General features: G+C 52.7%; 1 protein-coding gene across 2 annotated transcripts; it reads right to left on the reverse strand.

Annotated features, from left to right (window-relative positions):
* Positions 1-181: 181 nt before the first annotated feature.
* Positions 182-20,631, reverse strand: RXRB (retinoid X receptor beta). 2 transcript variants are annotated; one of them, XM_082211389.1, is made up of 10 exons: positions 20,406-20,631; positions 15,692-15,924; positions 10,942-11,095; positions 9,467-9,646; positions 5,411-5,580; positions 4,636-4,765; positions 2,158-2,290; positions 1,966-2,057; positions 1,705-1,810; positions 182-474 (listed from the first exon to the last, which is right to left on the reverse strand). In XM_082211389.1, the coding sequence occupies exons 1-10, from the start codon at positions 20,431-20,433 to the stop codon at positions 327-329; spliced, it is 1,374 nt and encodes a 457-aa protein (XP_082067515.1). In that variant the 5' UTR covers positions 20,434-20,631; the 3' UTR covers positions 182-326. The 2 variants fall into 2 exon arrangements, with proteins under 2 accessions (XP_082067515.1, XP_082067514.1); XM_082211388.1 differs by having other exon boundaries at positions 5,348-5,580; positions 20,406-20,550.
* Positions 20,632-21,067: the final 436 nt, after the last annotated feature.

Genomic DNA, 21,067 nt, shown 5'->3' on the forward strand with positions numbered 1-21,067 from the left:
GTAAACTGCCCCCCAACAGCCCTGGAGTGTGTCAGGGAGATCTGGCCAGAAAGCGACCCCTCCCGTGTCCCAAACCCCTAAAAATCCATCCGTGGAGGAAGCCAACGTCACCTCACTTGGGGGGGCTCTTCTGGAGGCGGTGTGGGGTGTGTGGGGCAGACGTGTCGGGGGGGGAGAGAGGCAGCTGATGGGATGGCCGTTGTCGTGGCGAAGAGAGAGGCGAGTGAGGGGCCCCCAGTCCAGCCCCTGCCGCGATCCCCACAAAAAGCGCCCCCTTTCTTTCTGTCGGCAGGAGTGACTTGGGGGGAGGAGGAGGAGGAGGGCGGTCAGGACATCTGGTGGGGGGCTTCCAGCATCTCCATGAGGAAGGTGTCGATGGGGGTGTCCCCAATCAGCTTGAAGAAGAAGAGGTGCTCCAAGCACTTCAGCCCGATGGATCGCAGCGCGGGAAGACGCAAGAGTAGCTTGGCAAACCTGGAAGAAGCGGGGAGAGGCGTCAAAGTCCCCGGCTGGCAGCGGCGGAACTCCCTGCCACAGGACGCAAGGGGAGCCTCCCTCGGCGGCCGCCCTGCCCTCCGCAAAGGCCAGTTTCCGGAGCGAGAATATCCCAGGGGAGAGAAGTTATGGAACTGGGATTTGAAATTTGCAGCATGTTACACGCTGAAAGAAAACTATGTGAAAATGATGTGCCGCTGGTATTTAACTCCCGGTAAATTAGCAAAAATGCATAAAACAGGGTCAAATGTATGTTGGAAATGTAGGGAAAAAAGAAGGCAACTTTTATCATGTGTAGTGGACATGGAGGGTATGTGAAAATGATGTACTGTTGGTATTTAACTCCCAGTAAATACCTGCCAACCTAGCAGTTTGAAAGCACGTCAAAGTGCAAGTAGATAAATAGGTACCGCTCTGGCGGGAAGGTAAACGGCGTTTCCATGCACTGCTCTTTGTAATTTATCTCAAAAACCATTGTAAACAGTTAAAACTGTTAGTGGGACTGGAATAACACTTGCGGCATAAGGGTGAACTTTGGACATAAAGGGGATGTAAAATATTTGTTGTTGTTTAGTTGTTTAGTCGTGTCCGACTCTTCATGACCCCATGGACCAGAATATTTAGATTATAATAAAAGATGCAGGAGGAAATGATTAACAACAGGACCCATAAAGCGGAGGATGGAAGCCCAGAAGATTCCCTGAAATCTTGTTTTTATGTATTGGGTAAAGGTAAAGGGACCCCTGACCATTAGGTCCAGTCGCGGATGACTCTCGGGTTGCGGCGCTCATCTTGCTTTATTGGCCAAGGGAGCCGGCGTACAGCTTCCGGGTCATGTGGCCAGCAGGACTAAGCCGCTTCTGGCGAACCAGAGCAGCGCACAGAAACGCTGTTTACCTTCCCGCTGGAGCGGTACCTATTTATCTACCTGCACTTTGTGCTTGCGAACTGCTAGGTTGGCAGGAGCAGGGACCGAGCAACGGGAGCTCACCCCATCGCGGGGATTCGAACCGCCAACCTTCCGATTGGCAAGCCCTAGGCTCTGTGGTTTAGAGCACAGCTCCACCTGCGTCCCTATGTATTGGGTATGTGATTGCAAAATTTGATGTGAAAACCAAATAATAAATATCCCGGGGAACTTTGTCACAGGCGCCGTCTGCGGGGCCTTCTCAGCGCTGCCCCTCACCCCAAATTCACGCCTGCCCGTACCTGCCCTGTTGCTCAGGATACTTCTGTTTGCAGTAGGACTCCAGGGAGGCGTAGACCTTCTCCCGCAACAGCTCCACCTCTCCGGGGTTGGAGAGACCCTTCGCATCTGCCGGAGAGGGAGACGGAGGCGCTCAGGAAAGGAGAGGGAATCAAGACCCCCCCCCGGCGCAGGCCTCTTGCAACACCCCCCCCCCGGACGAGGGGAAGGGGGCCGCGCACCCCCCTCCCCTGCTGCCCCCAGGCCCCTCCTCTGCCGCTCACCTGGATTGAAGAGGATGATAGCCCTCAGGCAGCCCAGCTCCGTCTTGTCCATGCGCATGTCTCGCATCTTGGAAACCAGCTCTGTCAGGACCCTGGCGGGACGGAGGGAGGTGAGCAGCAGCAGAAGAGAAAAGCCCCACCTACCCATCCCCATCGAGGGCGGTCACCACCCCCTCCCGCCTGGGCGGGCACCTGTCAAAGATGGCCCCCACGCCGGCGCTGTGGGCGCTGTTGCGATGCACGTGGAGTCCGGTGGCCAGAAGGATGCCGTCTTTCACGGAAATGGAGCGGTGGGAGAAGGAGGCAATGAGCAGCTCGTTCCAGCCTGGAGAGAGAAAGGAAGGGGTGTTAGTAATGATAATAATAATAATAATAATAATAATAATAATAATTTTTATTTATACCCCGCCCTCCCCAGCCAATACCAGGCTTGGGGCGGCTAACAACCGATAAAAACAAGATTCAAATACAGCATTAAAACATTAAAATACATTAAAATGCAGCCTCATTTCAAGGGAAAATCAATTCAAAAACATTTTTGGGGGGATGAAAACGTCAACTCTTCACCAAGGCTAACTATCCAGACTGGTCCTACGTGGGCCAGAAAAAAAGCCAGGAAGGGTGGGGGATTCGCCTAATTCAGGGGTGTCTAACCAGTTGACTGCGATCGACAGGTCGATCCCCAGGTGACCGTGGTTGATCATGGGATCCTTATCGCTCGCGTTGTTTAGAATCATGTCTCCGCTCCCTCGCTCTTTCCCAGAGTCGCGTTTAGTGGGCGTTCCTTTCTTCTCTTCTGTAGCGCTGTGTTCGCTTGTTAGCGGCGATTTATTGCAATTCTTCACACTTACTGTTAAAAAACCCTCAACAACTTTGGGACACCCCCCCCAAAAAAAGTCAGTAACTTTGGGAAGCTGCCCCCTAAGAAAAGGTCAACAACTTTGACCTGCTCCAAGAAGCTTGACAACTCTGAACTCCCTCCAAAATAATGGGTAGATCACTGCCTTTTTTCCTGGGAGTAGATCGCAGTCTCTTGGGAGTTGGACACCCCTGGCCTAATTTGAAGCATTCCAAGATGGCGGCCATTCCCGTCTCCAGTGGAAGGGAGTTCCATAAGGCCATAAGTTGAGACTTGACACAACAGAAAATACTATTTAGAATCTACTGGACTCCCCATCTAATGCAGCTCTTTGCTGGAGACGTAATACGGACAGGGCTTGTTGGAAATAGATGCTTTTACTGTGCCCCACACTTAGTAAGTTTGGGGAGAAAGTGCTGGAATATATCAACAAGACGGAAAAAGATTTTCAATATTCTTTCGAACTACACAGTGGAACCTCGGTTGTTGACCGTAATCGGTTCCGGAAGACTGTTCCGACTTCTGAAACGTTCGACAACCGAGGCGCAAATGCCGGTCAGCAAAATCAATTGAAAAAATGGAGAGACAGGCCTTGGAAGCTGTTCCAACTTCCGAGGCATGTTCGAAAATGGAAGCATTCGCTTCTGGGTTGTGGGCGTTTAAAAGTCAAAAAGTTCGACTTCCAAAGTGTTTGACAACTGAGATTCCACTGTATATCCATTGTATGGAAACTGACGTGGGACAGAAAAAAGGGATTCTCTGTTCCCTAATATGCAGCATTTATCAACCAGGGGCCACAGGACCCCCAGTATATTCCAAAGGGGCCACAGGTGAAATTATATAAATTATACAATAATAAAAATTAAAAATAAAACATGTACTGTTTACAAAGGCTCCCACCTTCTGGCGGTTCCCTCACTGCAAGAAGCAAAGCTACAGGGAACCAGGCAGAGGGCCTTTTTGGTAGCGGCACCCGCCCCGTGGAACGCCCTCCCACCAGATGTCAAACAACTACCTTTTTCCCTTTCTCCTCCTGTGATGAGCCTGCATTTTAATGTTTTAGTGTTGCATTTTAATCTTGTTTTTAAAGTTGTATTTCTTTTTTTTTATAAAGATTTTTATTAGTTTTACAGAATTTTTAAACACAATACAAACATGTAAAAAGACATACAAACACGTATAGTTTCATAACCTTTTCTTCATAAACCATGTTTCTCAGACTCCCCCATACCTCCTCTTTCTGCATCCCAATGTCCAAAAGTTTTTAGCAACTCTAAATATTTCTATCAGTCCTCTGTCCTTTTACTCTTTTAAAGTTGTATTTCAATCAACTTGTTTTTATTATTGGTTGTTAGCTGCCCTGAGCCCAGTCTTGGCTGGGGAGGGTGGGGTATAAATAAAATTTATTATTATTATTACCTGACGTTTGACATCTGAAGGCACCCCTTTTTAGGGAAGTTTTTAATGTGTGACATTTTAATGTATTTTTAATCTTTGTTGGAAGCCGCCCAGAGTGGCTGGGGAAGCCCAGCCAGATGGGCGGGGTATGAATTAATAAATAATAATAACAACAACAACAACAACAACAACAACAATAATAATAATATGGTAGGATGGGGGGGGGGCAACAGAAAGGAAACTAGGTTGGGAAAAGTTTGAAAAACACTCAAGAGAGACTGAAAGGGATGAAGGGGAAGAAGAGGATTGCAATTCGCCTTCACCCAGGGCTTGGCAGCTTACGGAGGCAGACTCTATGTGGACAAAATGCAGTGGTATTTGGCAGGGGCGTACGCAGAGGGTCCCCCACTCACCCGCCCGCAGCAGGATGACCTGGTCGTCGAGGGGCAGCTCAGAGAAGTGGGGGATCCGCTTGGCCCATTCAACCAGGGTGAAGAGCTGCTTGTCAGCCGCCTGGCAGATGTTGGTGACGGGGTCGTTGGGCTGCAGGGGCAGAGAGAGGGAAGAGGCCGGGACGGTGGGTGGGTGGGCAGGTTTCCGTCAGGAGAAACGCCACTCCCCCCCCCAAAAGACACCCCTGCTGTGCAAGAGACCAGGACCCCCGACCCACCCCTGCTCGGCCCCTCACACCCACTCCCCCCCGACTCAGTTGGGTGCCCCCCAATACCCTTCCAGCCCACATAGTCCAGCAGCCTATTGCTGTGATTAAGCGCAGCCCTTCATCACAAGAGCTCAGAGGCCAGCCTGTACGCAGCACTCGAACCCAAGACCAGCGTTCTCCTGCGGCTTCCAGCAGGCGGGTTCCGGGCGCATTTGCTGCCGCTGACGGTGGATGCCTTTGGGGCCCCCTCCAAAGCGAACCCACATCTGGCGGCAGGCAACCCTCTCCCGCTGTGGCAAGGAGTTCCGCAGCTGAACGACGCACTGCCAAAGTATTCCCGGCGAACCGGCTGCCCTCCACCGCCCTGGGGCACCGCAACCGCCCCCCGCCCACACAGCAGAGGCAGCGAGCCCCCCCCGTCCCCCACCGCGCCTCATTTCCCTCTCCCCCCGGCGGGTATTTACCTCGTTGACGTCAAACGTCCGGGGCGAGCGTTCTGATCCCGCAGCACCACCACCCCAACTCACCGAGCTGCCCCCCGTGGCGCCGCTTCCCTCGACCCCCTGGTCGGACTTCTGCTCCACGGCCAGCTCCGCCTCCAGGATCTTCTCCACCGGCATGTCCTCGTTGGCCCCGCCCCCGGCCAAGTCCCCCTCCCCGTCTTTGTCCTTCCCGCGCTGGCGCTCCTCCTGCACCGCTGTGGGGGACCCCGGGAGAGCGGGGGGAGAGAGAGAGAGGGAGAGAGGCGGGGGTGAGGGACGAGACGAGGGCAGGTCCCAATCCCCCCCCCAGGAAAGCAGAGAGAGAAGGGAGAGGGAAAAGTCGAGGAATCACCCCAAGCACAAACTTCATCCCTCTCTCTCTCTCTGCCTCTGGGTCAAACCCGTCGGCTGAGAGAGAGAAGGGGGGATTCTGAGTAGGCGGGACAGGAAGCTGGGGAGGTGCCACCACCGAGGAGGCCTGGTGGGGCGAGGCAACGCGACCCCCGCCACTGCTCCCCCTGAAGCCAAAGGGAGCACGGGCGGGGGTCCGAGCCGAGGGGGAAGGGGTGGAGGACGAACACAGAGATCAACCGCTGCCGCCACTGGGCTGTTGGAACTGCTACCCCTGGACTACCTGGACCGCTCCCCCCCAGTCCCCCCCCCGCCCCGGTACCCTGCGGGGGTTTGGTTCCACGGCTCCCGTCAACCTCTGGGTTGCACTGGCCAAGAGTTCGAGTCCAACCAAATCGGATGACGCTGATTTGAGGGACGGGAGGCTCTTTCCCCAGCTACCTCAGAAGGCGGCCCCTGCGCTATTCCGCTATGCCCTGGAGCCCAGCGCTGCCTCAGACGGTGGGCTGCAGCTCCCTGGGGCTCTCACACCTGCCCCCCTTCTCCTTCACCTTCTGCAATCAAAGCAGTCGCCCGCCGGCGCGAGACAGGAGTAGGAGCAGTGAGAGAAGGGAGGGTGGGCAACCCGTCCACTGCACAAGCCCTCGCTGAAGGAAGCTACCCTCCGGCTAAGAGTCATCAGCAAGCGCTACGTTCTGGCAGGCGCCGATCACAGAGCAGGAAGGGACCCCGGGGGCCATCGAGCCCAACCCTCCGCAATGCCAGAATCACAGCAAAAACAACAGGGCAGAAGAGTCAGCTCATGAGAGGGTGGCGCTGAGCCAGCCAGGAATGGGCGCGGCACTTTTGGTCAGTCCCGTGTCCAGTTCTGGGCATCCCAGTTAAAGAAGTGAGGGGGTGGCTAAAGCCGCAGAGGACAGAATCGGGATTAAAAATGACCTTAACAGATTGGAGAACTGGGCCCAGGCTAACAGAATGCATTTCAACAGGGACAAATTTCAGGCTCTGTACTTAGGAAGGAAGAAGCAGATGCACAAATAGAGGATGGGGGACACTTGGCTTACTAGTGATACATGTGAGAAGGATCCAGGGGTCTTGGTGGACCACAAGCCGAACTTGAGTCCACAGGGTGATGCAGCAGCAAAAAAAAGCTAATGCTATTCTAGGCTGCATCAGCAAAATAATCTGGCCAATATTAAGAAATTTAGTGCTTGGTATGCTTATCTGCCCCCCTTCCACTTTGATTTTCGGGCACCTTATTTGTCTACCTTAACCATTCCAAAACTCAGACGGGCCTTCACACTGGCCAGACTAAATATGTTACCCTCGGCTATTCTTGAGGGTAGATATCAAGGAGCTTCATTCGAGAACCGGCTCTGCCCCTGTGGAGCTGGCTGTGTGGAGACTGTGTCACACGTCCTCTTGTCTTGCTCCCTATATAAAGATCTCAGGGATGAGACCATCGCGCCGCTCCTGTCTGCCATCCCGGGCCACTCTTGCGAAGCCAAGCTGTTCTCACTCCTGGCCGACCAGAACGGCTCGACAACAGAGAAGGTTGCCAAATTTGTCGAGAGAGCAATGAGATTGAGAGCTGCTACCCGAGTGACATTAGCGTCGTCGCCCAGATTCCTCTCCTAGGATTTTACTATTATTATCGTTATGTTTTGCTACTATTATTTTGTCGTCCCCTAAAATGTATTTTATATAATTGACTTTTTAGTTTTATTCTTTGTGTGTTGTATTGTTGTTTTATTGCTATGGCCGATGGCTGACGCAAATAAAGATTCTTATCTATCTAGGCTGCATCAAGTCTAGTGTCCAGATCAAAGGAAGTGAGAGTCCCGCTCTATCCTGCCTTACTCAGACCACACCTGGAATACTGTGTCCAATTCTGAGCACCACAATTTAAGAAGGACGTTGACAAGCTGGAAGGTGTGCAGAGGAGGGGGACCAAGAAGAAGAAGAAGAAGTGTTTGGATTTGATATCCCGCCTTTCACTCCCTTTAAGGAGTCTCAAAGCGGCTAACATTCTCCTTTCCCTTCCTCCCCCACAACAAACACTCTGTGAGGTGAGTGGGGCTGAGAGACTTCAGAGAAGTGTGACTGGCCCAAGGTCACCCAGCAGCTGCATGTGGAGAAGCGGAGACGCGAACCTGGTTCACCAGATTACAAGATTACCACTCTTAACCACTACACCACACTGGCTCTATAATAATAATAATAATAATAATAATAATAATAATAATAATAATAATAATAAAATAATAATAATAATAATAATAATAATAATAATAATAATAATAATAATAATTTATTATTTATACCCCGCCCATCTGGCTGGGCTTCCCCAGCCACTCTGGGCGGCTTCCAACAAAATATTAAAATTCAGTAATGCATCAAACATTAAAAGCTTCCCTAAGCAAGGATCAAGGATCTAAAAACCAAGCCTGATGAGGAAGGGTTGAAGGAGCTGGGGAAAGAGGAGACGGAGAGGAGACAGGAGAGCCTTCTTCAAATACCTTAAGGGCTGTCTCCTGATCAAATTTGCAGATGACACCAAACTGGGAGGGGTGGCTAACACCCCAGAGGACAGGATCACACTTCAAAACGACCTTGACAGATTAGAGAACTGGGCAAAAACAAACAAGATGAATTTTAACAGGGAGAAATGTAAAGTATTGCACTTGGGCAAAACAAATGAGAGGCATAAATACAAGATGGGTGACACCTGGCTTGAGAGCAGTACATGTGAAAAGGATCTAGGAGTCTTGGTTGACCACAAACTTGACATGAGCCAACAGTGTGACGCGGCAGCTAAAAAAGCCAATGCAATTCTGGGCTGCATCAATAGGAGTATAGCATCTAGATCAAGGGAAGTAATAGTGCCACTGTATTCTGCTCTGGTCAGACCTCACCTGGAGTACTGTGTCCAGTTCTGGGCACCACAATTCAAGAAGGACACTGACAAACTGGAACGTGTCCAGAGGAGGGCAACCAAAATGGTCAAAGGCCTGGAAACGATGCCTTATGAGGAACGGCTAAGGGAGCTGGGCATGTTTAGCCTGGAGAAGAGGAGGTTAAGGGGTGATATGATAGCCATGTTCAAATATATAAAAGGATGTCACATAGAGGAGGGAGAAAGGTTGTTTTCTGCTGCTCCAGAGAAGCGGACACGGAGCAATGGATCCAAACTACAAGAAAGAAGATTCCACCTAAACATTAGGAAGAACTTCCTGACAGTAAGAGCTGTTCGACGGGTGGAATTTGCTGCCAAGGAGTGTGGTGGAGTCTGCTACTTTGGAGGTCTTTAAGCAGAGGCTTGACAACCATATGTCAGGAGTGCTCTGATGGTGTTTCCTGCTTGGCAGGGGGTTGGACTCGATGGCCCTTGTGGTCTCTTCCAACTCTATGATTCTATGATTCTATGATTCCTGCTCTGGAGGGGAGGACTCGAACCCGTGGCTTCAAGGAGATTCTGACTAAACGCCAGGAAGAATATTCTGAGAAAAGGAGCTGTTATACTGCCTCTCTTGGGATATGGGAGGTTTTTAAGCAGAGGCTGGGTGGCCATCTTTCAAGCTGTGATTCTGGCAAGGCGGGGGTTGGTCTAGATGATCCCCTGGGGTCCCTTTCCCTCCCTGCGGCCCTGACTCTCTCCCCACCCCCTGCAGCCCCCCTGCCTGCCTGTCCCTGGGAGGCCCCTCCCCCTGCTGCAGCCCCCCCTGCCGCCCCCTCCCTCCCTCCCGCTACCTTCGCGCTTCATGCCGGTGGCCAGGCATTTCTGGTAGCGGCAGTACTGGCAGCGGTTGCGCTGGCGCTTGTCCACGATGCAGTCCTTGTTGTCGCGGCAGGTGTAGCTGAGGTCCTTCCGGATGGTCCGCTTGAAGAAACCTTTGCAGCCCTCGCAGCTGTAGACCCCGTAGTGCTTCCCTGGAGGGAGGGCGCCGGACGGACGGGGTGAGCGGGGGCAGCAAGGGGGCCGGGCGGGGGGTGGAGGAGGAGGAGGAGGAAGGGCCAGCTCCTCGCCCACCCACCCACCCTCCCCACCCCCGGGGCACCTCCAACGCCCTTCACCTCCCCACCCAAGCCAGAACCTAGGCTCAACCCATTTTGCAGGGTCACAGAACTGGATACCAGGGGGAGGCCCCCAGGCCCTTGCCCTAAAACGCGGGAATTTCCTTGGCCTCAAAATCTCCCCAACCTTATTCCCCCGTTTCCCAAAGCATCACCCCCCCCCCAGGCAGCCCTTGGCCAACCCTCCCTTCTTCCTTAAATGCACCACGAATCCAAGACTGTATTAAAGGTAAAGGTAAAGGGACCCCTGACCATTAGGTCCAGTCGTGGCCGACTCTGGGGTTGCGGTGCTCATCTTGCTTTACTGGCCGAGGGAGCCGGCATACAGCTTCCGGGTCATGTGGCCAGAAGGACTAAGCCGCTTCTGGCGAACCAGAGCAGCGCATGGAAATGCCGTTTACCTTCCCGCTGGAGTGATACCTATTTGTCTACTTGCACTTTGAGGTGCTTTCGAACTGCTAGGTTGGCAGGAGCAGGGACCGAACAACGGGAGCTCACCCCGTCGCAGGGATTCAAACCGCCGAGCTTCTGATCAGCAAGTCCTAGGCTCTGTGGTTTAACCCACAGCGCCACCTGCGTCCCTAAGACTGTATTGGCCCCCCTAAAAAACCAGCTTAGCCCAGTTTGGAGACCGGGAATCCCACACAAGGCAGCAGGGCCAGAATACGCCCAACCCTGCTTGTCTTCCTCTGGCAGGACCTCACCCGGATCCAGTCTCTGTGCAGAGCCCAGAGTGACAAAATATCTCCCTCCATGACTATGGGGACACAGAGAGACCCGCCCCTTGCTTACCACCCCAACCACTAAGGCATCTTTGAATTATTATTATTATCCTTTTGCTAAAAGCAGCTATGATGATAATGTCACAACATTGTTTAAATCCCACTAATAGTAATAAGACATTATTTAAACACCCACCTATTATTATTAATAATAGTAATAATATGGGAATGCAGGGGCTGTTCCGGCTCCCTCTCTCGACTCCCGGCTTCCCCGTCCAAACAAGCTAGAGACTTCTCCCCCGCTACCCAGCTGCCTCGAGCCCTGCCCCACCCACGCCAGAACTGACTGACCGCCCTGCCCCAAGCGCCCCCCCCCCCCGGAGACACCGACTCCGCCGACTGGGGCTCCCGCGAGGTCCGCACGCACACCTGACGACCGGTCGCCGCAGATGGCGCAGAGCCTCTTCCCGGGCATGATGGCTCCGTGGGGGTGGCCGGCCACCACCCGCATGCCCAGCGGGGGCTTCACGTCGTCCGAGCTGCTGACCGAGTGGAGTCCGGACAGGTTGACTGTGGAGTTGATCTGCGGAAGGGCCAGAGAGAGCGCTTAGTCGTGCGGCATTTAGACTGGCCTGACCGTTCACTCAAGGAGCGGCGATCGGGATGTAAAGCGCTGAACAACTTAGGTCTCATTACCCGCCGAATCGCCTCCCCCCAATGCGCCTTAGTTTTTAGTCTATAATAATTAATAATAATAGTTTATTATTTATACCCCGCCCATCTGTCTGGGTTTCCCAAGCCACTCTGGGCGGCTTCCAGCAGAACACTAAAATATTAAACATTAAAAGCTTCCCTAAACAGGGCTGCCTTCAGATGTCTTCTACAAGTCTGGTAGTTGTTCTCTTTGACATCTGGTGGGAGGGCGTTCCACAGGGCGGGTGCCACTACCAAGAGTTCCCTGCCTAGTTCCCTGTAACTTGTTCTAGTTTATTGACAGTCTGAAAGTATTGCTGTCAATTTATCTTAGCGAGAATTTTGTTGTTACGTCTATCTGTAAGTCGCTTTGAGGCTCAGTTGGGGTTTTTTGTGGGTTTTTTAAAATAATAATAATAATAATAATAAATTTTATTTATATCCCACCCTCCCCAGCCAAAGCTGGGCTCAGTACAAAAGTACAGCACAAACAACACTCTAAAATCATTCATTATAAAATTAATTAATTCAAGCCACTGGCAACCATTTGGCCAGAGCTCCGCGAAGATTGCTGAGGGAGGGAGTCAGGCTGTGCCCTGGCCAAAGGCCTGGTGGAACAGCTGTGTCTTGTAGGCCCTGCGGAAAGATGTCAAGTCCCGCAGTGCCCTGGTCTCTTGTGACAGTGTGTTCCACCAGATCGGAGCCACGGCCGAGAAGGCCCTGGCTCTAGTTGAGGCCAGCCTAACGTCTCTGTGGCCTGGGACCTTCAAGATGTTTTTATTTGAAGACCGTAAGTTTCTCTGTGGGGCATACCAGGAGAGGCGGTCCCGTAGGTACGAGGGTCCTAGGCCGTATAGGGCTTTAAAGGTTAAAACCAGCACCTTAAACCTGATCCTGTACTCCACCGGGAGTGAGTGCAGCTGGTATAGCACTGGGTGACTGTGATCTCGCAGCGAAGACCCCGTAAGGAGTCTCGCTGCAGAATTCTGCACCCCCGCTGGAGTTTCTGGGTCAGTCTCAAGGGCAGCCCCACGTAGAGCGAGTTACAATAATCCAGTCTGGAGGTGACCGTCGCATGGATCACAGTGGCTAGGTCAGGGCGAGAGAGGTAAGGAGCCAACTGCTTAGCTTGGCGGAGATGGAAAAATGCCGCCTTTGTTGTAGCTGCAATCTGCGCCTCCATGGAAAGGGAGGTGTCGAAGATTACACCCAAACTCTTAACGGACGGTGCTGGCACTAATTGCACCCCCGCAAGAGATGGGAGTTGCCCCCCCAATCCCATATCGCCCCGTCCCAGCCACAGGACCTCTGTCTTCGAAGGATTTAGCTTCAACCGGCTCCCACGTAACCATCCAGCCACAGCTTCCAGACATCTGGTCAGTGTGTCTGGGGCCGTGTCAGGATGGCCATCCATCAACAGATAGAGTTGGGTGTCATCAGCATACTGATGGCAGCCCAGCCCAAAACTCCAGACAAGCTGGGCGAGGGGGCGCATAAAGATGTTAAAAAGCATTGGGGAGAGAATTGCACCCTGAGGCACTCCACACACCAAGGAGTGGTGCGATGACAATTCCCCCCCAAGCGCCACCCTCTGTCCCCGACCAGAGAGAAACGAGCGCAGCCATTGAAGGACTGTGCCCTGGATCCCCACGTCGGCAAGGCGGTGGTCCAGGAGTTTGTGATCGACCATGTCAAAGGCTGCTGACAGGTCTAGAAGAATCAGCAGCCCCGCCCCACCTCGATCCAGCTGCCTGCGGAGATCATCTGTTAGGGCGACCAGAGCCGTCTCGGTCCCATGACCAGCGCGGAAGCCGGACTGGAATGGATCCAGAGCCGATGTTTCATCCAGAAACCCACCAAGCTGTTCAGCAACCGCTCTCTCAATCACCTTACCCAGGAACGGAAGATTCAAAATCAGGAGGCAATTGGATAGATCTAAAGGATCTAATGATGTTTTCTTTAAGAGCGGGCGCACCACTGCCTCCTTCAGTTCCCCTGGGAATGTCCCGGTGCCAAGGGACAAATTGATGATATCCCCCAGGAGGGCCCGCACCTCGTCTGGACATGCTCTAATCAGCCAAGACGGGCACGGGTCGAGAGGACAAGTGGTGGGCTTTCCAGCTCGGAGGAGTCTGTCCACATCGGCTGGGGATATCCGGTTGAAGTGGTCCAATACTGGACCCGAGGGCAGTCGAGGGGCCTCCAGTTCCTTTATTGTATCCAAATTGGCAGGGAGGTCATGGCGGAGCAACAAGACCTTCTCCGCAAAAAAGCTCGCAAATGCCTCACAGCTAAGTGTCAAATTGTTATTTCAATTTGGCTGTCCCTCAAGGGACGTTAAAGACCGAATTATACTAAATAATTGCGCCGGGCGAGAGCTAGCAGATGCAATGGAGGCCGAGAAGTAAGACTTCTTAGCAGCCTTCACCGCCATCTCGTAGGTTTTCATAAAAGCCCTATAAGATGTTCTTGAGGCTCCGTCACAGGCACCCCACCATACTCGCTCTAGCCGTCTGAGGTCCCGCTTCATTTTCCGAAGCTCCTCGGTAAACCAGGGAGCCCGGTTTCTGCGGGGTCGCAGAGGGCGCTTAGGTACGATCTCATCGATGGCTGCCAGGAGCTGGATATTTTTACAATCACGCAGGGTATATGAACGAAAGGAAATGAAATAATTTTTCATTTTATTACTGACATATTAAATTCCTTGGTTGCATTTTCTGCCATGGATACCCAAAGCAACTTACAACCCCACAGCACATGCATACATTTGATTTTTTGTGGGGGGTGATACAATGCAAAATACAGAAATAAAAGCCAAAGGCCTGGTTGGAGAGGAATGTCCGTCCCCCCGGGAGCCTGAAAACGTGTAACGAAACTGCCAGGTGAGCCTCCCAGGGAAGGTAAAGGTAAAGGTACCCCTGCCCGAACGGGCCAGTCTTGACAGACTCTGGGGTTTGTGCGCCCATCTCACATCTATAGGCCGGGGGCCAGCGCTGTCCGGAGACACTTCCGGGTCACGTGGCCAGCGTGACATCGCTGCTCTGGCGAGCCAGAGCCGCACACGGAACGCCGTTTACCTTCCCGCTGGTAAGCGGTACCTATTTATCTACTTGCCCCCGGGGGTGCTTTCGAACTGCTAGGTTGGCAGGCGCTGGGACCGAGCAGCGGGAGCGCACCCCGCCGCGGGGATTCGAACCGCCGACCTTTCGATCGGCAAGCCCTAGGCGCTGAGGCTTTTACCCACAGCGCCACCCGCGTCCCAGGGAAGAGTGTTCTGCAAATGGGAAGCCACCACTGAAAAGGCCCTGTTCTCAGACTACCATCCTCCTGCCTATCCATCTGCCTGCATTTAATTCTATTAACGTTTTTTATGCCAGTTTTCCTTTTTCCTAGGCTGTTAGCTGTTCCTACTTTATCCGTAAGCTGCCTTGATTCCCATCAGGGAAAAAGGGAGGGTATAAATAAATATTATAACAACAACAGCAATGCTTTGTAGGTCAAAAACAGCACTTTGACTTGGGCCCGGGAACTAAGTGGTCGCCAAGTTTATTTACTTGTTCTTCTGTCTATTTATTTTCCATTAGAATTTGTACACTGCGCTCCATCTGTAGCTCTCAGGGAAGCCCACAACATACAATTGCAATATAAAAAACACACAAATAATAATAAAAACAATCTCTTTTAAAAGGGCAACGGATGTCAATCAGCCAAAGGCCTGGTGAAAAATGAAAAAATTTTGCCTGGTGCCTGAAGGTGTCTAATGAAGGCATCAGCTGAACTTCCCTGGGAAGAGTATCCCGCAAACAAGGGGCCACTGCAGAAAAGGCCTGTTCTTGTGGGGCTGCCACCTGGACCTCTCATGGAAGAGGAACACAAAGAAAGACCTCAGAGTTGGGTCCCGGGAGGTTTATAAGGCCTGACCTGAACAACTTACGAAGACAGACCCACCCCATGTCCAACCACATCTGCCTCATAATAATAATAGCAGTAGTAATAATTTATTATTTATACCCTGCCCATCTGGCTGGGCCACTCTGGGCGGCTTCCAACAGAATATTAAAATACAATAATGCATCAAACATTAAAAGCTTTCCTAAACAAGGCTGCCTTCAGATGTCTTCTAAATGTCAGGTAGTTGTTTATCTCTTTGACATCTGGTGAGAGGGCGTTGCACAGGGCGGGTGCCACCACCGAGAAGGCCCTCTGCCTAGTTCCCTGTAACTTGGCTTCTCGCAGTGAGCGAACTGCCAGAAGGCCCTCGGCGCTGGACTTCAGTGTCCGGGCAGAATGGTGGGGGTGGAGACGCTTCTTCAGGTATACAGGACCAAGGCCGTTTAGGGTCCCAAAAGTCGGCACCAACGCTTTGAATTGTGCTCAGAAATGTACCGGGAGCCAATCATGGTGCAGAAGGCATAGATCTTGGCTCCCAGCCCATTTGCTCCCCTTCACCCAGCTCCCGGAGGGCGGTGGTGGTGAGCAGTCTTACCTGAGGGCTGCTGACAGGTCCGTAGCCGATGGAGGGTGTCGCCGGGAGTCCCGGGGACCCCATGGAGGAGCTGATGACTGGGAAGGGAGACCCCAAGCCGCTGATGGAGGTGGTCATGGCGGAACCGATCATGGAAGGGTGGAGGGGAGCCGAGGGCTCTGGCAGAGGGGACGCTCCGGTGCCTCGCAGCGGTGGGGAAGAACTGAGAGAAGAGCTATCCGGACTCCGGCAGCCTGGAAGGAGAGGGGAGAGAGCGTTAAAGGTGACTCTCACCCCTCTGTGCTCGTGAAGACACACACCGGAGAGAGACCCAAGTCTGAAATGAGCCCTCGCAGCCTCTACCCCTTCCGGCGTTTCCCCAGAACTGCTCACTCCGGATATTTTGCAACCCTGCAAGAGGCGCCACGAGACTCTAGGGCTTCCTGGCTGGCCGCCTCTGGTGGGGAAGGAACCCAGGAGACCGGCGCCCAGGCGCCCTCCCTCCTGTGTGCAGTCAGAAGCTGGAGCTCAGAGAGAGCCAAGGAAGCCAAACACTGGGAAATTTAGAACTGATTGGTTCTTTTTATGGAACCTCCAGTCCCAGAGGCAGCCTATCTTGATTCCTAGCTTCTCAACGCCCCCTTTGGCCTGATACTGCAGCAGACTCCTCTAACATTCTCATGTTCTACTCTCTTCACAAACAGCTTCCCAACCATCAAGCGTGACATGAGCAAATCCTGCGGGGATAAAAGCCCCCACGTTGAGCACAAGACTGCGGCAGGTTGGGCTAAATGACACCCCAGGGTCCCTTCCCACTCCGCAATTCTATTCTTCTCTGCTTCTTCACGTGGCCTGCTCTGAGTAACTGCAGAGGCTGGGTGGGAGAGGAGAAGGAGCTGGTGGATTGAGCAACTGCCACTTCCTCCTTCCTTCAAAACAAGCTGTGACTTTGGGATCGTTCCCACACAACTTCCGCACCCCCACGCAGCCTCCTCCCCGCAGCAGGGCCCGTCTGCCCCGGACTCTGCCCCCTTCTTGTTCCCAGTTGGCGATTAATATACACAGAACAATAATTATACATACTTTATCAACCTTCTGAGAAAAATACAAAACATTACACAAAGCCACAAAGACTTGCGAACTACCCAGCCTAAAGTGAACTTGCAACGTCTGGTTTCAATAGATTTTTCAAATGCTTAACTCAGTCTTTTAGATAAGTTCATGAAGATACCAACAAAAGGTTAAGTTCGGTGATATTCACAACACCGAGAGATGCTAGCGGAGTTGTAGATAGAGACAAGCCGCTGTTCTGTACTACAGAAATTTGATTTTATGTATAATGAATTATGTATTTTTTATTTAATTGATCATTTAGAAGTGCATTAAGCTATTTCTAATAAGATTTGGTTTGAATTATTATCAGTGAATATCAATATACGTATCAAGACTTTGAGATTAGACCACTGAAGAAGCCTGGAAAACTATCTTGGGAGTGTGCTGCTTACAAGCCCCAGTTAAAAGGGCCCCATCGGGGAGGGAACAGCGGCCTTTTGATTACTTGGACTGCCAGGGCAAAACAGGTGCAAAACCCTTCTTGTTCCTGGCACACAAACCCCAGCCTTTCTGCCAGGAGCCACCTGCGCAGCAGACAGTCTCCAAGCGTCCTGTGGTGGTGAGTTCCAGGGGGCCCAGGATCTCCCGCCCCTCACAGGGATCGGCACAAAGTTCTTCAGAGCAAGGTGTGCGTTCCTCTTTTGAAAGCCCTCCATGCTTTGGGGACCATGGGCGGAAGGAAATGGGGCTGGGCTGCTTTGAGGCAGCCCAGGTCCTGAGACAGGAAAATGGGGTCTGGCCGGGCAGAGCAGCCATTGGGACCGTCTCTGGAGACCACGCAGACCAGAAGGACATCAGCAGAGCCTGGCTGCTAGACCAGCCCAAAGGGGGGCCATCTATCTTGCCCAGCCCCCTGTTCTTACAGTGGCTGATCAAATGCCCCAATGGGGAACCAGCAACCAGCAAGCGCCTCTCCCCTCCTGAGGTTTACAGCAATCAGTATTGTATCACAATGTTCACAACTCACAGATATATAATCTAATCGCCAAATGGCACCTTAAACCTAGGCTATGGTTGCCACAATAGAATGTCCAGGCACCTTTTGTTTTTTCCCAACGAGGTTTGTTGTTTTTATTGTTCATTTCATTTATTTACATTCAAAAGAACAAATCTCAAAGGCGGCTTGCAGCATGTTCACTCATCAAACAAAAACATCCAGGATAAAACTACCGTATTTTTCGCTCTATAACATGCACCCGACCATAACACGCACAGTTTTTAGAGGAGGAAAACAAGAAAAAAAAAATATTCTAAACGAAACAGTGGATGTATGATTTTTGTGGTTCATGCTGTGGCCACAAACATGTGATCTGACGGTGAGTTTGGGGTAGCCCAATGCAAAAATCCTGAGGATCCATGTGGATCTGTGCTTTGTAACCACGTTTTAAGTGGGGAGGGAAGGAAAAGCACTCAAGGGACAAGGAACACGCGTGGGGTGGGTGGAGAAGGATGCTGTTAATAATGCAGAAGAGGGGTATAAGAGGAGAAGCAAGCAGACTCAGCTTCTCTCCCTCCTCCCCGGCTCCTGAAAAACTTTGCTGCTATTTAGCCAGCTGAGTGGGGAGGAGAGAGGGACAGAGAGCCTGCTTGCTTTAAAGGAGCCAACTGGACAGGAGCCGCTTACACTCGTGTAAGCAGCTCCTCTCCTCTCCCGCTTTGCTCCTTTAAAGCAAGCAGGCTCTCTGTCCCTCTCTCCTCCCCACTCAGTGGCTCTTCTCCCGCTTTCAAAGCGAGCCAAGGAGGAGGGAAGGAAGGGGAACCATGGATCCCCTGCTCACGAATGCAGCAGATCCCCCCCGCCACCCGTAGGCATTCCCTCCATAACATGCACAGACATTTCCCCTTACTTTCTAGGAGGAAAAAAGTGAGTGTTATGGTGCAAAAAATACGGTAATTCAATCTTCCAAGGGAAATATTTCAGATCCTTCTCTAAGTGACATTTGGCTTTCTTCATATTTATTTACCTACTTAATTTACATAGCTGCCCCATGGCAGAAGGACTCTAGGAAGCCGGGGGGGGGGTGTGAGAGTGTCATACGAGGGCCTGGCTCACAGGGTGAGCTTGGGCCAGTCACAGCCTCTTTCCCCACCTCGCAAGGTCGTTGTAGGGAATAACTGAGAAGGGAGGGTGTACCATGTACTCCGTGGAGAAAAGAGTGGGATATAAATGTGGTAACTACACACCACTGTCTTCCTAGAATTCTTTAAAATATAAACTGATATAGAAATGAAATGAAAGATAATACATTTCATTGGGGGGGAAATAGCGCCTAGACAATCCTTTATGTGGCAACCAAAATATAAGTTTAAAGGTGCCATTTTGGCAATCAGCTTATACACCTGACACTGGTGTTAGGGAGACTGAACTCTCCCCCTCCACCTTCTACATAAGCACCCCTCCCCATACAATCTCAGTTGGGGTTTTGTTGCTTCTCTGGTGGCAGAAAGGACCTTGGGCTGCAGTTAAATCTTGCCTCAGGGCCCCTGTGCGTCTATGTTGGTGCAACATCTAACTGCCTGGGAGAGCTCAAGGGGTGCAGAGCAGAGGCCCACCATGGCCAGATCCTGCTCCTCCAGCATCCAAAAGGAGGGGCAAGGCGAGGGGGCTGCTCTGAGAGAGCTTCCCTAATCCCACTCGCAGGGGGTTGGGCTAGATGACCCTCTGGGTCCCTTCCAAGGCTGCAATTCTAGGAGTCTTCTTTTTAAGCGTGGGAAGCGAGGAGGAGGAGGAAAACTGCACCGCTTGGGTCTCTGCCTGCTGCTGCTTCTTCTCTTAGTTGCAACCCGTGTGCAGATGGTGCGGGAGCTTAGAAGAAATAAATGGCTTGGTCCAGTAGACCTGAAGGAGCGTCTCCACCCCCATCGTTCTGCCCAGACACCTGGGTTCATCTCCAAGGGCTTTCTGGCAGTTCCCCAACTGCGAGAAGCCAAGTTACAGGGAACCAGGCAGAGGGCCTTCTCGGTGGTGGCGCCCGCCCTGTGGAACGCCCTCCCACCAGATGCCAAAGAGAAGAACAACCACCAGACTTTTAGAAGACATCTGAAGGCAGCCCTGTTTAGGGACCCTTTTAATGTTTAATAGGTTATTGTATTTTAATATTCTGCTGGAAGCTGCCCAGAGCGGCTGGGGAAAGCCAGCCAGATGGGCGGGGTATAAATAATATATTATTATTGTTGTTGTTGTTATTACTACTACTGCCAGATTATTATTATTATTATTATTATTATTATTATTATTATTCCTACTATTGCCAGATTATTATTATTATTATTACTACTACTATTGCCAGAAGCAGCAGCAGCAGGACTTCCCAAGTCATTACTATTATTATCGTTATTAATTACCGTAAATCTCGCTCTTCCCCCGGAGATCACAGGCAAACAACGGAAAGGCCAAACGCCCAATAATACAGAAGGGAAAACAGAAGCAAAGCCCAGCCTTTGCACACGCGAACACGGCGCCCCAAATCACAGCATCCCTCCCGTCACACCACCAGGCAGATGCCCCCCCGTCCCTAATCTCCTCTTGGGGTGCGAAGTGGGGGGGTGAGAGGACCCCCTTCTGTTTTTGGGGGGCTAATCACGTGTCCGTGGGTGGGGAGGGGCGGGGGCCCCCCTTTACCTGCTCCGGCCCGTCCCGGGTCTGCCATGGCTGCTCCGCGGGCGGATCCCGAGGGAGGCCGCGACCCCGACCCCGCCGCCGCCGCCAGGGGCTCCGGGCCTCGTCCCGACGCCGACGCGGCCTCCCTCCCTCCCTCCCTCCTGGGCCTACCCACAATGCCCCTGGCGCGCAGGCCCAGGCGCCCCCGCCGCCCCTGCCTCGGCCTCCGCTGGGCCTCTCCGCCGGGCGCTGCCCGCCCCGCAGCCGCCGCCTCCTCACCCACCATGCACCGCGGGGCCGCCGCCGCCGCCTCTTCCTCCTCCTCCCGGGCGAAGGGGCCTCGGGGACAGGGCCAGACTCCCAGCAGGCACCGCGCGGGGCCAGGCGAGCGGGCCGCCGATTGGACGAGGGAGAGGGGGTTACCCGGCAGGCACCGCGCGAGGGGGGGGGGCCGCGCTCCGCCCGCCCGACAGGCGCCGGGCCAGCCTCCCACAATGCACCGGGGCCTCCCGGATGCGAAGCGTTTCCCGGCAGGCGTCGCGGCCCCCGGGCGCTCACCGAAAGGGGGCGGGGCGGGAGGGGAGAAGGGGCGGGGCCTCTCAAATCTATAATGCAATCTCATCATATATCCTATAGAAACATATGAATTATATCATATTATTTTACACGCACATGTATGCATA

The sequence above is a fragment of the Podarcis vaucheri genome (genome assembly GCF_965113315.1).
Source record: "Podarcis vaucheri genome assembly, chromosome: 2".
Taxonomy (NCBI): domain Eukaryota; kingdom Metazoa; phylum Chordata; class Lepidosauria; order Squamata; family Lacertidae; genus Podarcis; species Podarcis vaucheri.